This window comes from Filicampus tigris, chromosome 8, assembly GCF_054856515.1.
Source record: "Filicampus tigris isolate MCC_2025a chromosome 8, RoL_Ftig_1.0, whole genome shotgun sequence".
Taxonomy (NCBI): Eukaryota; Metazoa; Chordata; class Actinopteri; order Syngnathiformes; family Syngnathidae; genus Filicampus; species Filicampus tigris.
Genome location: NC_141224.1, coordinates 27,582,616 through 27,602,333, shown reverse-complemented (window position 1 = coordinate 27,602,333; position 19,718 = coordinate 27,582,616). Strand labels below are relative to the sequence as shown.

Below are 19,718 nucleotides of genomic sequence, written 5' to 3'. Positions count from 1 at the left end.
ATCCGACCGGAGACTGACAGGTTTTGGCTGTTTTCCGGTGTCTATTGTATATAGTGTTTTGTGTTAATTTATGGCTTTCACTTGTTGTATTATTGCTATTTTGTTGTTGTATGTAAAGTGTTTGTTACAGCTGCAGCTGTTGTGCAATGCGCTATATAAATAAAATTGTATTGTATTGTATTGTAATAAAGCGAGTATTGTTGGTTGCCCCCTCCATGAGCCATCACCTTACCGTGGAGTAGCAAAATTGTCTGGGGCTTTATACTCCTTGCAGGGTCACCCATGGCAAACAGGCCCTAGATGAGGGACTAGACAAAGCATGCTCTCAGACCCCTCATGATGAACAAGAAAATTGGACCTCTCCTTCCCTTGCCTGGACGCAGGTCACCGGGGGCCCCCTGGAGCCAGGCCAGGAGGTGGGGCTCGTTGGCGAGTGCCTGATGGCCCCAATGGGGCCGGGCTCATCCCAAAAAGGTAAAGTGGGTCCCCCTTCCCATGGGCTCACCACCTGTGGGAGGTGCCCTATGAACTGGGTGGCGGCAAAAGGCGGTCTGCTCCCCGGCTACAGAAATAGCTCTTAGAACATGGAATGTCTCCTCTCTGACAGGGAAGGAGCCCAAGCTGGTGATCGAGTCAGAGAAGTTCCGACTAGAGATAGTCAGACTCACCTCCCACAGTTTGGGCACTGGTACTAGTCCTCTTGAGAGGTGTTGGACACTCTTCCACTCTGGAGTAGCCCAAGGTGAGAGGCGCCGAGCAGTGTGGGCATACTTATTGTCCTTCGGCTTGGCGCCTGTATATTGGGGTTCACCCCGATGGATGAGAGGACAGCCTCCCACTGTGTTAGGGTGGGGGGACGGGTCTTGACTGTTGTTTGTGCCTATGCACTAAACAGCAATTCAGAGTACCCACGCTTTTTGCAGTCCTAGGAGGGTGTGCTTTAGAGTGTTCTCCCTGGGGATGCCATCATTCTGGGGGACTTCAATGCTCACATGGGCAGTGACAGTGAGACCCAGAAGGGCGTGACTGTCAGGAACAGCCCCCTCGATCCGAACCCGATTGGTGTTCTGTTACTGGACTTCTGTGCCTTGTCACGGATTGTCCATAACGAACATTGTGTTCAAACATATGGCTCTCCATATGTGCACTTGCCACCAGGACACTCTAGGCTGCAGTTCGATGATCGACTTTGTAGCCATATCATGGCATTTGCGGCCGCATGTTTTGGACACTTAAGTGAAGAGAGGGGCGCAGCTGTCAACTGATCACCACCCGGTGGTGTATTGACTCCAGTGATGGGGTTAGATGCCGGTCTGACCTGGCAGACCCAAACGTATTGTGAGGGCTTGCTGGGAACGTCTGTCAGAATCCCCTGTCAGAAAGAGTTTCAACTCCCACTTCCGGCAGAACTTTGCCCATGTCTCTGGGTAGCATGGGACATTGAGTCAGAGTGGACCATGTTTTGTGCCTCCATTGTTGAGGTGACAGATCAGAGCTGTGGCCCTAAGGTGGGCATTGCCTGTCTTGGCGGCAATCCCCGAACCGGCTGGTGGACACCGGCTGTAAGGGATGCTGTCAAGCTGAATAAAGAGTCCTATCGGCCCTTTTGGCCTATGGGACCCCGGAGCTGACAGATACCGGCTGGCCAAGCGGAATGCAGCTTTGGCAGTCACCGAGGCAAAAACATGGGCATGGGAGGAGTTCGGCAAGGCCATGGAAAATGACTTCCGGATGGCTTTGAGGAAATCCTGGTCCACTACCGGGTGTCTCAGGAGAGGGAAGAGGTGCACCATTAATACAATAATCCCTCACCACTTCGCGGTTCTAGTTTCACGGCTTCAGTGCATCGCTGGTTTTCAAAAAGTATTCATCAAAATATAATGAAAAATACAGCCGTATCAGCAGCCATATTGCAGAAAGATGCATTGTTTCAAAGAGATGAGTTGACTCTAGGGTTGGGCATCGTTTGAATTTGGACGGTTCAGATTCTGGTTCTTTGATTCGATTCCGGTTCCTAACGATTCTCGATTCCGATTCTTAACAAAAAATATATGTTATTATTCTTTTAAATATTATAGAATATTATATTATTTTGGGACAAATCACATGAACTTCTCTGTTCTTCAATTTCATCAACTTTTTACTATTTGTGAATTTTACCATGGATTACTCAAAGGGCTGTTTTTAACCAGCATACTTATTTTAATCAATGTTTTTGTATTATTTAGTATTATTTTTCACAAGAGCTTTATTTTTGAGAAGTCCAAGGCAATACAATAATGCAGCTGTTTCTGAAAGTATGCTACCGAACACCAATTGATTGGCTAACCTTGTCTTGCTTTAGAAAGAAAATAAATATGACAAACACAACGCTGCATTTTAAGGGCAAGCAAGGAAAGTATCTAACCCTATAAATGTATGTAATCATATGGTACCATATGATGTATCTGTATGTACAGTATTTATGTAAATACTGCAGCTGTGTATGCTATAAGCTAAATATTAGCAAGATATGTGCATTTGTGTGTTGAACTTGTCCGGCCCGGGCAGGATCACCGACCCCGTGAAGGGCGACTGCTGCCACCACGGTGTCCCAGCGGCTGCCGCAGCTGTGGGGATCTGTGGGAAGTGCCCGCCCAGAGTCACCACCGCTACCCACGCTTGACGGCCAGGACTAAGCGAACCGAGGAGCTGAGCGCGAGTGGTGGCGAGCTAATGTGCTATTGCTACGCAGCTTTGGCGGTAGGAGCAGCTGAGTGCATCTCCACCTCCGTTGCTCTCCTACTTTCCCACGCTGACGTCGGCACACGTGACATTGTTGGATGATGGTCCTTGCTGAAGAGTTTGCTTTCAGCATCCAAAATTCCCGTCGAAGCCTGGAGAGCATATGATTTCTTCCACCATGTCTAGTTATCTCATGGATGTAGAAGAGTATATAAGCTTCGACATGTTTCCACTTTTGGGTAAGATTACTGAATGCTTCACCTTTTCAGACAATGCTGATCTGCTCAGCCTTCCTCATACCCTCAGCACACCCTTAACCAGGACAGGGTCTGTAAATACAGGTACAGCTGCACCTTTTGACTGTGGAGCCATTCTTTAATGTGTTATTTTCATAATTGAAGCAATGCATCTGTTCAAAAAGCACAATAGCCTCCTCTGCTTGCGCCATGTCATCCACTGTAAGTCTTTCAGTGGTCAGCTTGTTTTTATTTATTTTTTCACGTGGTCATTCAGTATCATTTGTGTTTTGTTGCTATGATCCACCTGTGCACAAAATACCTTTTGTGTTTGAGTGCTTTCCTGGCCCAAACACTGAAGCAGCCTTCTAAATATCAGAATCTATGCCAAGATTTTTTTAGGTTTGTCCACTTTGAGAATTGTTCAAAAAACATGTTTGTAGGACTCTTCTGTCCCTCCACTACTGTGCTAAAAATAATGACTTAGTTTCTCACTTCAGGGTCATCATCTGCGATCTTCCCCAACTCTTCCACCGAACTCGGCCATTGCGCCTCTGGCTGTGAGCGGAAGGGCCTGATATTCACCTTTCGGATTGAAGCAGAGCACCTGCTCCGAGGCCACGTGATGCATCATGCGCAGTAATGAGGCGTGAGCTCATGTGTCTCCATTGCGACACCTTGGACATGGAAACCCAGTAGGCCACAAATGTCTGAAATCTTGTGATGGTGTTTGTGATGCATTTCAAGACAGTTGTACTGTCTGACCAGAACACCAAATTATCCAGTTTTAACTGAAACTCTGTCTTCAACATCCTGTCCATTTTAACGGCTAGGACTGCAGCAACAATCTCCAGTCTTGGGATGGTTGTCTGCTTTAGAGGAGCCCCTTTGCCTTTGGCCATTACATAAGCAGAGTGGACGTTGTTGCTGTAGTTGGTCGGTTGAAGATAAGACACAGTTTCATATCCAATTTCACTAGCGTCACTGAAATGGTGTAGTTGTGCTGCTTTTATCCCACCAAAGCAGCTTGGTGTGAGACATCTATTAACATGAAAGTCATCCAGCTTCTGCAGCTCAGCCACCCACTGCTGCCGCTGTTGCATACTTAGCTCTGGGACTTCCTCATCCAATCCATGCTTGATCTTGCACAGGTTTTGCAGAATCCGCTTGCCAGTAAGTATGACTGGTGTATGGAACCCAAGCGGGTCATACACAGGGTTAACAATCGAGAGTATGCCATGTCTGGTTGTTGGCTGTGACTTAACCGCCATGCTAAATGTGAAGGTGTCTTGCTCAATGACCTGTCACTGAGTGGACCGTTAATCACCCAGCCAAGGAGAGTCTGCATAGCGTATGGTCCATTGCCTTCGCTATTGATGATTCTCCATGGTTCAAGCGCTTTTGGTGTTTTGACACCAATCAGTAGTTCCACATCTGCATTGATTTTTGTCATCTCAACATCTTTCAGATATGGCCACTTCCTGATTTCATGCTCGTCAGGAATGTTGTCTTTGGTTACAGGGATACATTTTTCAGTGTAGGTAACTGGCAGCTCCAAAAATCTGCTGTTGTTAAGGCCAGCCACTTCTAGTCCAGTAATGCTGTAACTGATGACAGGCTTTTCCTGCCCCAATGTTTAGAGTAGTATTTCCAACTTCTTTCTCCTTGCGTTCAACTTAGTCATCAAAGCTTCAGTACAGAATGTAGCAGAGCTGCCAGGATCTAAAAAAGCATATGTCTGGACAATACAGCCTCCTCTAGAAAGCTTCCCCTGCACAGGAACGACAGCAAGCATGAAGTCTTCCTCATGAACCCCCATCACGAGACCCGCACGAGACAATTGTGAGACCGAATTAACGTAAATCCCCAACAAATGTGCAAACACAAATCCAGCATCATTATATGACATCTCCCCCTCTTTTGTGTTATTTCAATAACATCAAAATAATTGTGAATTCGAACTGGACCACAAATTCCGGTCTAGGGTTGGGCATCGTTTGAATTTAGACGATTCCGGTTCCGATTCCGGTTCTTTGATTCGATTCTGGTTCCTAACGATTCTCGATTCAGATTCTTAACAAAACAAAAAAAATGAGTTATTTTTGGACAAATCACATGAACTTCTCTGTTCTTCAATTTCATTAACTTTTTACGATTTGCGAAATTTACCACGGATTATTCAAAGGGCTGTTTTTAACCAGTATATTTATTTTAATACATTTTTGTATTATTATTTATTATTATTTTTCACAACAGCTTTATTTTTGAGAAGTTCAAGACAATACAATAATGCAGCTGTTACTGAAAACATGCTACTGAACACCAATTGATTGGCTAACCTTGTCTTGCTTTAGAAAGAAAATATATATTACAAACACAACGCTGCATTTTATGGGCAAGCAAGGAAAGTCTATCTAATCTAAGCAGCCTATGTAAACATGTCATGTCATGTCATCTTCCAAACCACTTATCCTATACAGGGTCGCGGGGAGTTGCTGGAGCCTATCCCAGCCGTCAACGGGCGAAGGCAGACTACACCCCGAACTGGTCGCCAGCCAGTCGCAGGGCACACACAGACACCGTCACTGAGCGGGAATCGATCCCACGCTGCTCGCACACAACTCGGGCGTGTGTACCACTACACTATCAGCGGACATCTATGTAAACATATGATGTATATATGTATGTACAGTGTTTATGTATATGCTGCAGCTGCGTATGCTATAAGCTAAATATTAGCTGGATATGTGCATTTGTGTTTAGAACTTGTTAGCTCAATGTTCCCATTAGACGTACTTAGCCGATTCTGACTTTTGGGTCATAGCTGCATCGCATCAGTTCCATGGCTAGGCATCGGCCGAATGAGCCAGCCGGGCCGGCCCAGGGAGAATCACCGACCCCGCGAAGGGCGACTGCTGCCACCGCGGCAGCTGCTGGGGAGATCCGTGGGCAGGGCCGGGCGCACGCCCAGAGTCGCCGGCGCTGTGGCCCGCACTTGCCGACCGGTACGAAGCCAGCGGAGGGGATGACCGAGAGGACCACGGCAGCTCGAGTGAGGGCGAGCTTCCGTGCTATTGCGACACAGCTTAGGCGGCAGGAGCCTGGGGCTGCACGCAGTGCGCCAACACTTTTTTTTTTTTTTTTTTAATCGGTCGTACTTCATTCGTAGCTCTTCCGCGCGGCTAACTAGGAATTGAAACTTTGCAGCGACATTCTAAAATCCGAACGGTTGCAGGAGAACCGTAGTGATGGATCCGGTTCCACTCGATGCCTGATTCTCAGTGCCCAATCCTCTTCCGGTCCATCCTTACAAAGTGCAATAATCAAAGTTGCTACTCAGAAATTACGTTAACCTTCAACATTCATCAACAACATAAATTTCAACTGCATATGAATAAAATATGCATCAGGATCAAACAATTCCACAATTCCTGCCATTCCTTTCACCTTTCTTGAACATTCTCAACATTCTCTAACAGACCCCTTGTTTTTTCTTTCCACACAATCCTCAAGTTTTCTTTTTTTCTCTTTTTTTGTTATTTCTCCCCCCCTAAGGCCATGTGTCTCTCAGTCATTACAGGTCAAGCCTGTTGACTGGTTTGCACACCCATCCAGAATGGGTCACTGAGATGGTGGAGAACTCAAGGACACTGACTCACCCCGACATACAGAAACAGTGTCTTCCATGTCGGTGTTGACAGAGTGGATATCCGTCACATTACACTCCTTGGGCGCCACTGGGACTGGCTGGGTAACTGGCTCTGGCTGGAGATGACAGCGGTTCCGCCTCAGCTCTGCTCATTGCGGCGTCCGGATAATGAAGGATCTAGGTGTTGTACTCTCGCATGAAACCATGGCAAGCAAATGCCGTCAAGTTTGGGAAACACTCACTCACCTGGTTGTAAAGCCGACAAGGTTCTTGCTCCATGGCGACAGTTAAAGTAGTGAGTTTGTTTAGCCTTTTCCTTCTGTCTGTTTCCTCCACAGCCATCCTGCTGGGCCACTTTGGTTTGAGGTTCTCTTCCAGAGTTGGGAGTGTTGTTCTAATTTTCCTCCCCATCAACAGCTCATCTGGGCTGTAGCTTGTGATGGACCAGGGAGTAGCTCTGTAACACATAAGCGCCATGACGGGGTACTCCTGCTTTAGGATCTTCTTAGCTGTCTGCACCACTCTTTCTGCATGTCCATTGCCTTGTGGATGGTAAGGGCTGGACGTGTAGTGTTGGAAGTTGAAATGCCTTGCGAACTCCTGGAACTCAGTATTTGTAAACTGGAGACCATTGTTACTTACAATCTCATTTGGAATACCAAATCTAGCAAAAACTGTTTTCAGGTTTTGGATTATTTGTGTAGTCGTTGTAGATGGCAGGTGCAATATTTCGATAAACCTTCAGTAGTAATCCGAGATTACAAGGTAGTGGTGTTGTTTAAATTCACAAAGATCCATAGCTACTCTCTTCCAAGGTCACTCCGGAAGCAGTGTGGATAGGAGTGGCTCCTTTTGTTGAGCTATTTTCATTTCATAGCACACTTGACACGATGCTATGAGCATGCTTATTTCTGATGAAAGTCCGGGCCACCACATGGATGAACACACTCTCTGTCTACATTTGATAAGACCTTGATGTCCCTCATGGACAGCTCTGACTAATACAATTTATTTATTTATATAGCACACTTCATAACAGCTAGAGCTATAACTTGACTTGAACGTGTGTTCTAGCGTCTACTGGCACCTTACTGATGTGCTCAGGCCATCTTTTCGCTATGAGTGTTGTAACACACACAAGTTCAGGATCAGTGGCTGTTGCTACCCTATTTCATCCATCTTACTCGTAGATGCCAGGATCCCTTCCACCACACAACCACATAGCAGGGCACGTCACAGTGTGTTTCATTTACAGTGTTTATGTTAGGTAATGGGCGACGTGTCCGCAACAATCAGGGTTTTCCCAGGAGCATATTCGGCTATGGAATTGAATCTCATGAGTCTCATGAGAAGACGCTGGCAATGTAAGGGCACATTGTCCAAGGTATGTTTATTGATGAGAGGCACAAGCGGCTTGTGATCAGTTACCATCTTAAACTGTTCCAGTCCATGAAGGTATCTATCGAACTTCTCGCATGCCCAGACACCAGCCAATGCTTCCTTTTCAATCTGTGCGTAATGAGATTCTGCGTCACTAAGCCTTCGGGAGCAATATGCTACAGGTTTCCAATGACCCCCATGGAGTTGGAGTAGCACCCCACCCAGTCCATAACTACTTGTGTCAGCCGACACAGCATTTGGTTTGCTCACATCATAGTAGGTAAGTACCGGTGCAGTTGTTAGCAAGTTCTTCATGGTCTCAAAAGCTTGTTGTTGAGCTTGACTCCATGTCCATACAGCAACATTCCTTAGGAGCTCATGCATTGGCTGGCTCACAGTTAAGAGGAACGGAATGTACCTTCCCAGTTAATTCACCATCCTTTTAAGCTCTTTCACATCAGCTGGTGGCGACAACTGCTGTATAGCCTCCACCTTCTCAGGATCTGGCAGGATGCCAGATTTGTCTATGAGGTGGCCAAGGAAGCACAGCTGACCCTGTTTAATTGAACACTTCTCCTTGTTGAGCTTCAAGCCAGCAGTCTGTATGCGTTGCATTACCTTGTCAAAGTGGTAGTCATGCTCCTCCTCTGTGGCCCCGTATACCAAGATGTCGTCCATGAAGACCTTGACCCCTTCAAGGCCCTGAAGAGTCTCCATCATCTTCCTCTGGAAGATCTCTGGTGCGCTTGTAATTCCAAACACGAGCCGTTTGAAGTTGAAGCGGCCTAAGGGGGTGATGAATGTTGTGAGCTTACAGCAGTCTGGGTGGAGGGGTATCTGGAAGAACCCGCTGGCTGCATCCAAGGAAGAAAAGACTGTAGCTCCGCTCAGTTTTGCTATGATTTCTTCGGCCGTAGGCAAAATGGAGCGTTCTCTTTTAACAGCCTAATTCAGCCTTTTGAGGTCGACACCAATGCGGGCTTTTCCCGTGCTTCCTTCAAGAATGGCACCATAGGTGCACACCAGTTGGGCTGCGTAACCCACTCTATTATTCTGTTTTGCTCCATCCTCTGTAACTCCTCTTTCACTCTTTCACTTTGCAGCATGGGGAGAGGAACACGTCACGCTGTGTGTACAGCATTGGCTGAGCATTGTCTTTTAATTGTATTCTCACTGGTTCAGTCTTTAAGGTTCCATGCTCACCATATACTCCTAGGTGGCCTCTGTTGATCACCATCTCGTCCACTCTACTGACCAGGTTCATTTTCACAGACATTGGCCGGCTGAGGAGGTTATTCACCGTTCACCCACGGATAACATAAACTGCGAGGGAGTAGGTTTTACCTTTATAGGTTACTGTGCTTTGAATCTGACCTAAACATTGCAATTCAGCTCCTGGGCTATCAAGTGGAATGTCAGCTGGCTGGAGTTGTGTTTTGTGAACGAAAGAGTGATACAGTGCAACCTCTACTTACAAACGTCTCTTCATACGAAATGTTCAAGTTACGAAACGCCTCAAAGGAAAATATTGTTGTTACGAAAGAAATTTCAGGATACGAAAGTTAAAAGTATGGGCTGCTACTCGCCGTATGGGCTGCTACTAGCAGTATGGGCTGCTAATCGCAGCTCCAGAGTTTCCTGAATGCAACATACTCATAGCTGCTCTGCCATATGCTATTACCTAGCATCTTCCTGGCGTCCCATTGGCTAAGAGGGACCTCTTCCGTAGGTCTCTATGTGTGTAGATAGACAGGTAGATAGATAGATGGATGCAGCGTCCTCGTCATTCGCCCCTTGGGCCATGAGGTGTGCCAATAGTTTTACGTGAATTGGAAATGAGGAAAAGAAAAAAAAGGAAAAACCTTTTTTTTTTGTCCATACGAAGAAAGCAAGAGATAATAGAAAAGTATGAAAAAGGGATGCGTTTGGTTGATCTCGCCAAAGAATATGAACGTAATGTATCGACAGTCGCCATGTTATTAAATCAGTTCTTTACAAAACGCAAGGCAAAAAACACTTCTGAGAGAGAACATGAACCAAAGAGGGCAAAAAGCGATGAGGATAGCCGTTAAAAGGTAAACGACCATCATTTTAATTCTTTACTCTATTCTTTGTTTTTTTACATTATGCCCAACTCTCATTTATTTTGCAATAATCTAATTGTAACATGTATTTGTTACATGTTTTGATGCCTTTTTATGTTTTGTAAAACATTTATGTCTGAATATTGGGGGGCTTGGAACAGATTAGGGCATTTTACATGGAAAACACGTCTCTACTTACAAAATTTTCTACTTAAGAAATTTCTTCCAGAACCAATTCATTTCATAAGTACCACTGTAGGTCTGTTTGCGGATAATGTTCACGTCTGCCCCGGTGTCAGTCTTAAATTCTACTAGTGTAGAACCAAGCAACAACCTGATGGCCCATTGCTCTGATGGCCCATCTGCTTTTGTCACTGCCCCAAGGAAATAGGGTTGCTGTTGCTGCTGTTGCTCTGCCTGCCCTGTGACCTCACTCACTGCTTCCTTATTCCTATACACTCTTCTCCCTTGTCCTACTTTGTTGCACGAATTACATGTGGATTTCTTAGCAGGGCAATTTTCATTCTTATTATGCTTACAAAGTCTCCGCCTTCTCACCCGGCCTTTGTGTGCGCTGGTAGAAGCATGCGCACAATGTGTCACATTCCTTCGCGGCACAAAATAGTCATCGAACTTGCCCAGCACTCGTTCAAAGTCATTTCTGTGTCTATCCTCAGCGAAGGTAAACGATCCGTAGATGTTCTCTGACTCGTTACCCACTGACCAGGCTTATCGAAGGCTGACTCATCGGAGGATTAAACTTCACCATTACAAATATCCCACTTCTGACACCATGTAAATGAAGGCAAAGGAGGCTCTTCTTATTTTCACATGTCATTTAATGGCAATATCAGCCGAACACACTCTTCCTCATGACACCACATCGCGAGACCCGCACGAGACAATTACGAGACTGAATTACCGTAAATCCCCAACAAATGTGCAAACACAAATCCAGCATCATTATATAACAGTCATCAACAAATACATGTTTATCTGCAGGCAAAACTTTAATTATTTGTTATTAGTTATTGTCTGCTTGTCTGCCGCGTTGTCACCGCTTTTTAACCATTCCTTCACATTGTTTATGAATTCCTTGTACCGCGTTAGTTTAGGCTTGTACCAGTCAATGGTCTGCCTCTTGCTCCTCAAAGGACAAATATGCTTGTACAGACACATGCAACTGCATAAATTCCGCCAACGAGGTATCAAATGCTTTCAATGCGTTCTCAACACTTTCCTTATTTTCGTCACTCATTAATGCTTTAATTTCATTACACACCTCCTTGTGAGCGCACAGTTTTTTCCTCTGCGAGTGCCGATCATTTTGAAAAGCTAATTTTTAGCCGTAATATCATCCAACGTTTTATCAACCATTTAGTTTTTAATTGCATGCTTTGCAGCAATATTCGACTTTTGCAAGCAGGTGAGCTTGGATTCCCCACACACAAACGCATGGAGTACTCACCGTTGGTTCCGTTGGCAGTGTATTCGTGCATAATCCTCACGTATCAATGTACGTCCTTTGTGGTGTATAAGCATACATTAAGTGTAAGTGTAAGTGGTTGAAAGACTATATGATCACCCTATCTGTGTATAGCAAACATTTGACTTCCTTTTGCACGTTCATTTAAAACACACATGATACGTGCACGTCAATGAACAATCCTTGAGCCTGCCATACCAATAACAACACATAGGGTTAGTAATCATTCAAAATATTCCAAATCACAAAAGTATGTAAAATATATAAGTTTAATATAATGATATATAATTGAACCTAATCTTAAGTACTGTAAAGCAATGTGGCTCCAACATAAAATATAAACATCATAAAAGCAAAAAATATTGGCATCAAAGTTGACATTTTTACTTGAAATATGTATAGTCTCTTCACAAAACCCTCATTCCTGGTTCTACGTTTCACCTCAATCTGTGAAAATCTGGGGACATGTAATAGCCCAAGACCTACAAAAATGTCGTTTGGATATTTAACCAAACAGCAAGGCCACCATTTTGACTTTATTTTGAAATTTTGCACCCATTTTGGCCTTTTATACAGGTCATATTTTAACAAACTCCTCTCAGAGATTTTATCTGATCGTTTTCAAACTTTCATTTCATTAGATGAATGTGAGAGTTTCATTTAAACATGTTTAAGATGAAAAGTTATTGAAATATTTTTATTTCATTGCTCGCAGATGCTGCTGTGATGCTCTGTTTACAAAGAAAATCATGCTGTTTTTGAGGGTCTCGTCAGTACGTTAAGCTTTCTTCTAGTCAGAATGTCAGCTTTCTTCCATATCTTCTGCATCCAGTCCTGCTCTCTGTTGTGACTTTGTACTTTTGTAGGTAAAGACTTACCTTACAACTTCTGTGTCATGTCGGCTTCTGGGTCCAAATTCCGCTCCTCATGTGACATATATAGCCCTTACTTACAAAATAGTATTGAAGGGCTTCACAGGCCCACAGTTGACCAAGATTACTGACATCCCATGATCTTATTCCACCAACTGGGGAAGGAAATACTCAAAATGCCATTTCAGGGAAAAAAGAAGAAACATTGAGAGGGGTCCACACATGAGGGTTCAAACAAGTGCAAAAACACACTAAACTTTGAATGCACAATTAGGCCTGTCAAAAAAATGATGTATGTTATAGGCTCATTGAGTTTATTGATTTTCCCAAAAATTTCAGTTCTCATGTGCCAGTACTCCAACATGCTGGTACCCCAATATGGCCAGGGCTGTGAGGGCCCTTTACAGCTGCTCACAGCTCTAGTTGGAATTATACTTTTATGGTTATTATTCCTGTTTTGTTACCACTACCATTCAAGGAAGTTATCTGGGTTTGTTACCAACATAACTCAAAAGGTTTTAATGCATTTCTATGAATTTTCTTCTGCTCATTGACATATTGATTTTGTTTTTAAAGTGACAGTGTGTAGAATGTTTTGATGTTTCGATTTTTCAAGTTCATTCATGTTGAAAACCCACTATTAATTTCAATAATACGCAAACAAATATATTCTATCACATCAACGTACATTTTTTATATAATCGTAGATGAAGTAATCTCTAAATATATTACATAAGGCATGCCTCCCCTCAAGTCCGCCGCACAGTTCAGAGGTTGTGGGTTCAATCCCGGCCTCCCTGTGTGGAGTTTGCATGTTCTCCCCGTGCCTGCGTGGGTTTTCTCCGGGTACTCCGGTTTCCTCCCACATTCCAAAAACATGCATGGTAAGTTGATTGGACTCTCTAAATTGCCCCTAGGTGTAATTGTGAGTGCGGATGTTTGTCTCTGTGTGTTGTGCGATTGGCTGGCAACCAATTCAGGGTGTCCCCTGTCTACTGCCCGAAGACTGCTGGGATAGGCTCCAGCACTCCCCGCGACCCTTGTGAGGAGAAGCGGTATAGATAATGGATGGATGGGCATGCCTCCCCTACAGGAGGCTGCCATGTTTCGCCGCCATCTTTCTGCTACGGTTACCTGAAGGAGACAAATTTACCAAACGTAGTATCTCTACATCATGACTACAGCACGTGTAACAAATGCAATGAACTTACTTTGTCACTTAAGGGAATACTAGAAATTGTCTGTGATGGCATTTTGCTTGTACCCCGGCTGAAGAAATTGGTGTTGTATTTTAGGCTTGCGACGTATGGTCTCTCCGAGGCACCGTAGTGCGTGTGCTTAAAAATGCACACGCTTTGACCTTAGGTCATTGCATTCTATTAGTTCACCACTAGATGGCACAACATTTTACACATTGGATCTTTAATCGTCGTCCTGCTATACATTGTAGCTAGAATCTGGATTGAGATAATTTTATTACAGAGCACGTGTGTGGTGTGTAGCTTCAGTTTGATATAAGAAACTAGTGTCAGGTCAATTTATAAAATTCAATACTACCCTTCTTATATAGTACTCGGCCGAGTGCCTCGTCTAGTTGCAGTTGAAAGAACTTACCTCACTCCAAGATGTATTACATAAGTGGATGATTGAGGTATTGAATTCCTCATACTCTGACGGTCTGATGGTGTTGGTTGCTTCCTTCATCAACAAAGCTCTAGCAACATAGAAATAGCCTGCATATGCCTTGAAGACACAGAAGAAATAACACCAACATTTTTACATGTCATGTGTGAATGTGTGTGTATGTGTGTGTATTCTGTGTATTACCATAAATTCCCCAGTGACTGGTGGCTGCTCTACCCCATTGAAAGAACAGTGAGCCGCAGAACAAGTCTTGAAATCGAATATGGATTTTATTATTCTCCTACATTGGTCTGAGTTGCCAGATCCAACCATGAAGTATTGTTGATCCGGATTGTAATTCTTGGGTTTCTTTGTGCATTCTGTGTTATAAATGTCTGAGGCCTGAATGGTTACATTCACACCAATGGGGTAGCAGGGGTTGTTAATGTAGGCAGGGCCAGATAATTCCTGCAGCATTAAAGGAAAGAAAGAATGGTCAGCGAAAGGAATGGAGAATAGGAAGAAAAGCAATTAAACGGGGCCGTAAAATGAGATGAGAGGATAACGATGTGGAACTGTATACTTACAGTAGACACTCTTAAGTAGAAACATTCCTGTTATTCATATATTATGTAATTTAAGCTTCTATGTATACCTGTCATACCTCCGCATTATCTTCCTCATTTTGCTAATTATTTGAATAAAAATGACATGTAAAAAGAAATAATGCACTTCTTCCTGAAGTCACATAAAGTGTATACCCATAACGTGATTATCTTAAAAGACATAATGTACCCTTGACATGACTGTCTTGTCTCTTGGCAGCACAGGAGAAGTTAAATAATTGTTTTTTTTTCTTTTGTTAGGACAATGAGTTTTTTTTTAATTTACTTCCACTAGTTTCCACTACCGTCTACTTCAGGAGCTAAAAGTAGCTAGTAGAGGTAAATTAAAAAAAAAAAAAAAAAATTACCACACAAGCACAGGATAAGATATCTTCAGCACTCAATCTTTTCAAGACATCTTTGAATGTTTGTCTGCACAATCATAAACATAGCAGAGGAGAGGAGATTAGATACACTCTTGCATAGGGCTGCAAGATATTGGAGAAACATGTGATATGGTTATTGACTGTAGCAATATTGATATTGTTTTGATATTTAACTTGTACCTAAAGAAATGACATTTTTATTATCTAATGAAAGAAATAAGTTTTTCATGCGACAAAATAAGCAAACTCAATGTGTTCTTAGCTAATTAACTGTAATTCCCATTGATAATGTCCAATTATTGGGTGGTCATGCGCATTCAAGTGTGCATCTGACTGGTGAAATTCAGATAAAAGCAAAATATTCCAAAAGAAAATTATTGCAAGTCTTTGTGATATGCATATTGCATAGGCCGTTATCATGATATCGTTATTCTTTCAATATATTGTGCAGCCCTACTCTTGCACTCTGCTGAAGTTGGTATACCTGAATGACTTTGTCCAGAACCCTTTTCTCAGCTTCATTCTTGCCATAGCAGAGGAAACTGTGAGTGTAGACATTGTAAGGGTAGCCGTACAGCTTGATGTGCCTGTAGTCAGGTCCACTGAGCTCTTTGTTAACCGAAAAGGCGATTTGTGTTGATGCACCACCAAGATCCATTGAGCCCACAGTCTTTGATGCCTTTGGACGAACATAGGTGTTCCATCCACTTTTCTGCAAACACAAAATAAAGCAGGTTGTTATGGCACTGTTTAGGAATTTCAACAAATGCCAGTGTGAGTCAGACAATACACTGGTCACTCATTCACTGGGCAGTCACGTAAAGTGCATAAAGTGTCCATTTCATGAAGATTGGCTTTGTGAGCCACTACACTACCAAAAAGACCAAAATGTAAAACCATAAATCAATATGTAATTTTACAGGTACACATAACTTGGTGTGGAAAAAGTGTATTAGTTTAAAGTGGGTTTTTTTCACTCGGACATCCAGCAATATATGTGTGAGAGTGATGAGTGCTCCTGTTTTCAATAGGATATCTGCAGGGACTGTGATGGCTGGCTGTGATTGGCTAAAGAGGCGGAACCATAAGACGTCACTTTACTTGCCTGTGACAACACAAATCTACAATGTTTGTTTGAGCCTAATTGTTTATGCATGTGTATTAATTTGCATCTAAACCTTAATGGTTGTGGTTTTCTGTTAAATCTTTGTGAAATTATTCATACTCAAGACTGCATCGTGTGTTTGATTGTGAGATTGATTATATAGTAACGCTTTGCGCTTCCTGTACAGTAGTTGGTAGTATGCACTGAAAAGCTGTAAGCCGGCCATGAACCAAGAAGAAGCCGGAGAAGAAGATAAAGTGCATTTATAAAGAGAAATCGGAGTGCACTACTTGGTTTGATTTTATTTACCCTTGGCCACAATGCAGAGGTGGATTCTGGTTAAGCGTTTTAAACTTTAAAGCGGAAGTCAACCAAAACATATTTTTTTCATGTTCCCAGCAGGCCCACTAGTTGAAACACGGCATTCTGATTCATTTTGCGTTTGTGGAATATAAATTAAGCAGAAAAATGCACTTGTTTTTAGCCATCTCTGGGGGCGGCATTTGGTCTTCTGTCGACTGAAAATGACATCACAACTTCTCACAACGACCAATCACGGCGGACCTTTTTTCTGAATCTGAGCCGTGATTGGTCATTGTGAGCAGTTGTGATGTCATTTTCAGAAGACAAAATGCGCCCCCCAGAGATGGCTAAAAACGAGTGGATTAACACTTATTCCACAAACGCAATATTTATCAAAATGCCCTGTTTCAACTACTGGGCTTGCATAGAACATATTCTTGAAAAAAATATGTTTGCGTTGACTTCCGCTTTAAATTAAAACTTCTGGCCATTTTAGGAGTTAAAAGAGCTGCAAGCTGCCACCATTTCAATAGACTGGCAAATAAGTGTATGTGAAACGGACCGACTGATGGATCAATTGAATTCAGACGGACTATCCATCCATCCATTATCGATACCGCTTATCCTCACAAGGGTCGCGGGGCATGCTGGAGCCTATCCCAGCTGTCTTTGGGCAGTAGGCGGGGGACACCCTGAATTGGTTGCCAGCCAATCGCAGGGCACACAGAGACAAACAAACACCTAGGGGCAATTTAGAGTGGCCAATCAACCTACCATGCATGTTTTTAAAATGTGGGAGGAAACCGGAGTACCCGGAGAAAACCCACGCAGGCACGGGGAGAACATGCAAACTCCACACAGGGAGGCCGGAGAGATCGAACCCACGAGCTCTGAACTGTGAGGCGCACGTGTATAATAATAATAATAATAATGATAATAATAATAATAATACCAGATGAACTGTTTGACTGACTGACTGACTGACTGACTAACAAACTGACGATTATAGGTTGGTTCGGCTTGAAAAAAATGACGGATTGACGAATGACGGATGGGTACCCAGGCCACTGACTGATGACGGACCGCCAAAATGAAGTAAAATGCCCCCCTTGTTCATAAATACTGCAGCATACATTGGACATTATTAAAAATCATTGTGAGCCTCTTTTGATGAATACTGTATACTCTGGTTTGAGCCAACTACAGCTACAAGGAAACCTGGTTCAAAATTAAGTGTACAGTACCAGAAAAAAAAGATGTATTTGCAAATGGAATGGTCAGACATGTAATATGTATTAACATTGTCATGCATACTGTACATGCTTACAAACTGACTTGACTGCCCTTGTCAGGCTATTACTGTCTATTTTAGAAAGTTATTAGACACGCTTTAGAGTTGCTGTCGTGCTGGGTGTGTTTTACCTCAAGAAAGTTTCCCAACAAATAGTTGACAGTAATCCATCCATATAGTCCTTCCTCCTGACCAGTAATGATGGATGCATTTTGGAAGTCAAAGGGCAGGGATTGGAGATACACTTTCAGATTATCCAGGACTTCAATAGCCCGCTTCATATCATTCTCTCTTATATATAAAGCACAGAGAAAGTAATCAAATGGTTGCAAATATAACAACAAATGTAAATTTAAAAAAAATAGTTGTATCTACCTTATTCAATACACAATAAAAAATATGGTCATCAATCCTATAAACTAGTGGTCGCCAACCTTTTTTCTGCCACGGACCAGTTCATACAAGTCTACTTCGTGGCCCTGTAACTATAACCTGTCCGGGAGGGGAATATGTGTGGATATGTGTGTGTGTGTGTGTGTGTGTGTGTGTGTGTGTGTGTGTGTGTGTGTGTGTGTGTATATATATATATATATATATATATATATATATATATATATATATATATATATATATATATATATATATATATATATATATATATATATATATACCTGTTTTTAACTCTACCAAGATGTGTGCGCCTGAGATAATATTAAAACGTGGCCTTGCCTGCCCCTTTTATGGCGCTCTCACTACACTTGCTTATGTATGCACTGTAGGCACATCTTAAGTGTTTAGGGGCATCTTGGAAATACATGTAATGGCATGTTAAAAAAATAATTTCATTGTTTTAATGTTTGTAAAAGTATATGCATGACTGTGTAATGGAGGTAAATTAGACGGGGCTTTATATTCAGGGTTTTAACTGCTTGATCTCATGCTACCCTCCCCTCTCTCATTCACACACTCATAAAGTTCAAACCCGTAAATTCATTGATTCCTAAATAAATTTATCTTAACAAATTTTTGGGCTTAGTTTTGTAACATTTTACAGGTGAAAGGCTACAGACACGCTTTCACATAAGCACAGGCATGTAAAAAAACCTTTGTGCAAATACAGTGTATGATTCTGCTGAGAGAACGCTAAAATGGTACTGTAAAATGATCCCTTGCTTACTTACTGTAAGAGTCTCATTCCAGCAGTAGCTCCTAAGAAGAGAGGTGTTGTTTTGTGCTTTTTAACAGGAATGGCTCCAGCGACTTTTTTCATGCAATCTTTGAAGCCTTCCCATGTCTGTGCATCTTTCTTCGGGTCAATTTTCATTTCAGAGATTGGAGCACCTTTGAGTACAAGGTTATACAGTATATATGAGTTCCAGAGTCTTGCAAAAAAAAAAAAAAATCATGTTTGGACTCACCAGAAACATTACAGTTCAATTTCTCCATCACCACACCTGTTTCATTCTCCTTCTCTCCCGGCCACTCATACAAATAGATGTTGGACCGAGATGATCCTGAGTCAATCACAATGCCGTACTGCAGTAACAGAAATTATGTGCAGGGTTGAGAGGTTTTCTTTCAAAATATATTCCAATACAGTTACTTTTAACCTGTTAAAAAATGTAGTTAGTAACGTAATCCAAGTACCATATTATTAAAGGGACACTTGGATGATCTTAACATTGGCATTTATATATAGGTTTGCATGTAAAAATGACATCAGTACTAAAATGCCCCTCACAAAAGACTCGAGGGATTTAAAGGCTTTTTTTGTGATTAGATTTACGACAAATAGGCCCGCCCCCTTTTGGAGCGCGGGTTGTTATTTTTTTGGTCTCAGCGGTCTACGTCACAGGAGGGAGGCAAGCGTGGTAATATTCCTTGCTTTGTCAGTTCTGTTGTCTAAAACGGCGACCGATCACCACCAAAATGCAAATGCACATTACTACTCGTGTCCACTTCAACCTGTTGAAC

General features: G+C 42.7%; 1 protein-coding gene across 1 annotated transcript in view; it reads right to left on the bottom strand.

The window, feature by feature from the left end:
* entpd3 (ectonucleoside triphosphate diphosphohydrolase 3) overlaps nucleotides 1-19,718 on the bottom strand; it is a 138,692-nt gene that overhangs the window by 18,308 nt on the left and 100,666 nt on the right. Inside the window, exons 4-9 of the mRNA XM_086039127.1 lie at nucleotides 19,163-19,280; nucleotides 18,926-19,085; nucleotides 17,876-18,035; nucleotides 15,530-15,757; nucleotides 14,259-14,522; nucleotides 14,046-14,174 (exon numbers count right to left, since the gene is read on the bottom strand). Coding sequence (XP_085895253.1) covers nucleotides 14,046-14,174; nucleotides 14,259-14,522; nucleotides 15,530-15,757; nucleotides 17,876-18,035; nucleotides 18,926-19,085; nucleotides 19,163-19,280 — 1,059 coding nt within the window. The remainder of the gene's footprint in view (nucleotides 1-14,045; nucleotides 14,175-14,258; nucleotides 14,523-15,529; nucleotides 15,758-17,875; nucleotides 18,036-18,925; nucleotides 19,086-19,162; nucleotides 19,281-19,718) is intronic.